The 3,177-nt window shown below is 33.4% G+C and overlaps 1 protein-coding gene across 1 annotated transcript; it reads right to left on the bottom strand.

The window, feature by feature from the left end:
- LOC105167514 lies at positions 7-2,009 on the bottom strand. The gene has a single exon (XM_011087281.2). It carries the CDS (start codon positions 1,569-1,571, stop codon positions 465-467), a length of 1,107 nt encoding a protein of 368 aa, XP_011085583.1. The 5' UTR covers positions 1,572-2,009; the 3' UTR covers positions 7-464.

Genomic DNA, 3,177 nt, shown 5'->3' with positions numbered 1-3,177 from the left:
ATAATTAGTGAAAGCATAGGAAAAACAATCTTTAGGATGAATACGCAACTCTGTCCAATCAAATAAAGTTGGAAAGAAAATCTTAACTAGCCTCTTTACTGTTGAAAGCATGTGTTTAGGAAACTATTACAACACACTGTATGTCTTCACATCAAAATTGGACGTGAGACGAAGTAGCTTCTCTAACTAATATCACGTGCGTGTGACTATTGGGCGAGCACAGAAAGAAGTAAAAGGGAAAAACCTTCCACCTAATCTATGATGATAAAATCTTACCGAGTTGATGTGGACTTGATTAATGTCATATAAAGGTTAGAAGGGCAAGCAGCTGAAAGTCTGAAACACTGAAAAATCTGGCTATCAAGAGTGAATCAACCTCCACAAAATTTCAAATATTGTCAATCAACCTTCTACTCCTCCATGACAATCAATTCTCCTGTGGTCCAATAGCAAACAAAATTTTATCACTCTGGTTTTTGATTAGATTCAATGAGTAACGCATTCAACATTATTTGCACTGCAGCATTATAAACAACTCCATCATAATGCATTCCATCAGCTGTACAAGGAGGTCCACATAAGTCGCTCAACATACGAATGTCAAGTTTTAGAAGTGGTCCACCAGATTCACGCAAAATCTTGCTTCCATAAAGCTCATTGTCAAAAGAGTTGCACATTTCATCAGTCATCCTCTCCCTCTTCTCATCAGTGTTCAACATTGATGTTATCAACGTTGGCATACCAACCCAAAACAAGTGCAAAATGCGGGTAGACTTAGACTCGCTCATTCCTCCGCCACCAGCATCCAAATTTGAAGAAACTGGTAAAAGAGCCAAAACATTATCCCTCAACATCCGCAATGAAATGCCATAATCCGAAGCATTGTTCACGTGCAGCATGTCCCACAAACCTGCCCCCATCACCATAACATCCGGGAAATTCTTATTTCGCTTGAACTGTAACATCAGTTCAGTCAAATTCGCAACATATGGAGCCCAAAAAAAATCCAATTTCATTCCAATCTCTTCAACCATCATTGAATAATCGCTATGCCTCTTAAACAAATCCCCTTTGATTCTTTCCATGCCCTCTGATCCTATAACTAACTCTAGCAACGAAACAACCACTAACCTCGCTTGAGAGTCCCCAGCAACAACTACCCACGACCCATTTAACAAATCCGATGCATCTGATTTCTTTAACTTCTGAAACTCACATTTAGCAACCTGATCCGACTTGATCCACTGCCATGACTTCTTGCAACCAATTTCATGATTATCAAAAGGGCCATCATCACATTCTCTAGTATTGCCATACATGACACTATGCAGAGAAAAAATGCAGGAATCATGATACAAAGAAATTGGAGCTGAAATTACCTCTGACGTTGAGAGAAAAACAGAAATGGAAGGGAAATAAGGCATCAAATGGACACCGACAGCAAGAGTAATAAAGAGGGCGCAGCTGAAGAATAACATCTTGTTACGGCTCAAATGCCATCCCGCCATACCCATGGGCACAAACAGAACTATACAGGCCGCCAATAAGCCTAACTGGACGGCCCCAATCATTTCCAACAAAACGCAATAGCCGTTTTTTTCAGTCCGATTATTTGTACGTTAATTGGGATGAAGAAATGAGAACGAAAATCTTAAGCACCCGATAGTCACCTAGTATTTCAGATAACTCAAATTATTAAAACCCAAAAAAAATCTCAACTAATTCCCCAGAGCAACAAAACCCATTACAAATAACACGGGGACGATGCCCTCCGTTCCATAGTTTCATGCCGCAACGCGCCCGAGTGCGAATCAGCGTGGATCGAAGCAGATTTTGATGAATCCACCGATATATCAGACTAACGCGGCTGATCCAGTTCCCGGAACGGCTGTTCTTCCGCGTTCTCGGTGCCTTCCTACAATAGTTTATGCGAATGGCGCCGGCGACGGTGCAGTGAAATTACAAGGAAATCGAGAAGAATAAAGGGCAAAAGGGAAAAGAAAGGACAAAAGATAGAGAGGGAAAGAATGAAAATATTACAAAAATAAAAAATAAAAAAAAATCAAGATTTTGGGTTGCTGATATTTGTTTAATTTATTTACTTAATTAATTATGTAAATAATATGTTTCCATTATATATTAGCGTAATTATTCTACTTCTTTGCAATCAATAATTTATTAATTGAATTAATAAGATATATAATTCTATTAATGTTATTATCTTGTTGAATGATTTAAGTGTAAATAAAGTGGTTGTTTAATATAATATTATAGTCAAATGTTTCAATTTGAATTTTATTACCACTTATTTATTAAAAAATTATATATCTAACAATTTAAATTTTAAAATAAGAGCTAATTTATTTGGTTAATTAAATTAAATGGGTAGTGAATAATTAGGTGAGATGAGTTTTAGCATGCGAAGAATAATACATTATAGGGTAAACTACAATGATATCTCTATTTATTCGTTATTTGAAAAATTACAAATATTTTCCTGATATTTGGTGAAATTATGTAATACTTAATTTTATTCTTATAATATTTTTTTGTTTATTTTTTAAAAATTTTAAAATTTATAAATGATCAAATGGAAAATATAAAAATTATAAAAAAAGTATCCATTTAATACATAAAAAATCAAAAAATTTGAAAGAATAAATAAATTTATAATTTATAATTTACATGAGCATTTTGGTGAGTTCACCACAGAAAAATAGATGAAAACTTAACGAATTGGGCTAATTGTTAGACGACCATTAAAATCAAAAGATATTGATAATTGTTTAAATAATAAAAAATATTTATAATTACACCAAATTTTAAAGGAGTTGGGTGCAATTTACCAATATCATATTCATATTCATACATATAGGAATATCCATTGATGGCAAATTAGGTAGAGTGAGAATGATTGGTTGGGCTGTTGCTGTTAGGACTTGGAAGTAGTAACAACTTTCAAATCTTTAAACCACAATTCTTATTTGTAAATATTAGCTTCATTGACCAAATATATATATATATATATATATATAAGCTTTATTGCTTTTCTAATATATATTTTGCCAAATAAAATATATGCTGAATTGAGATAAAATTTGGTTTCCCACGTATAGGATAAATTATGTTTACACCCTTAAAATTATTTTTAATTATACAAACATTTTAAAAGATATT

This window comes from Sesamum indicum, linkage group LG8 (assembly GCF_000512975.1).
Source record: "Sesamum indicum cultivar Zhongzhi No. 13 linkage group LG8, S_indicum_v1.0, whole genome shotgun sequence".
Classification (NCBI taxonomy): domain Eukaryota; kingdom Viridiplantae; phylum Streptophyta; class Magnoliopsida; order Lamiales; family Pedaliaceae; genus Sesamum; species Sesamum indicum.
The sequence above is the reverse complement of the archived record's forward strand: the minus strand, read 5'-3'. Positions and strand labels throughout refer to the sequence as shown.

Excerpts from the sequence above, each read along its gene's own strand:
- LOC105167514 (XM_011087281.2), bottom strand. The coding sequence starts at position 1,571 with ATGATTGGGGCCGTCCAGTTAGGCTTATTGGCGGCCTGTATAGTTCTG.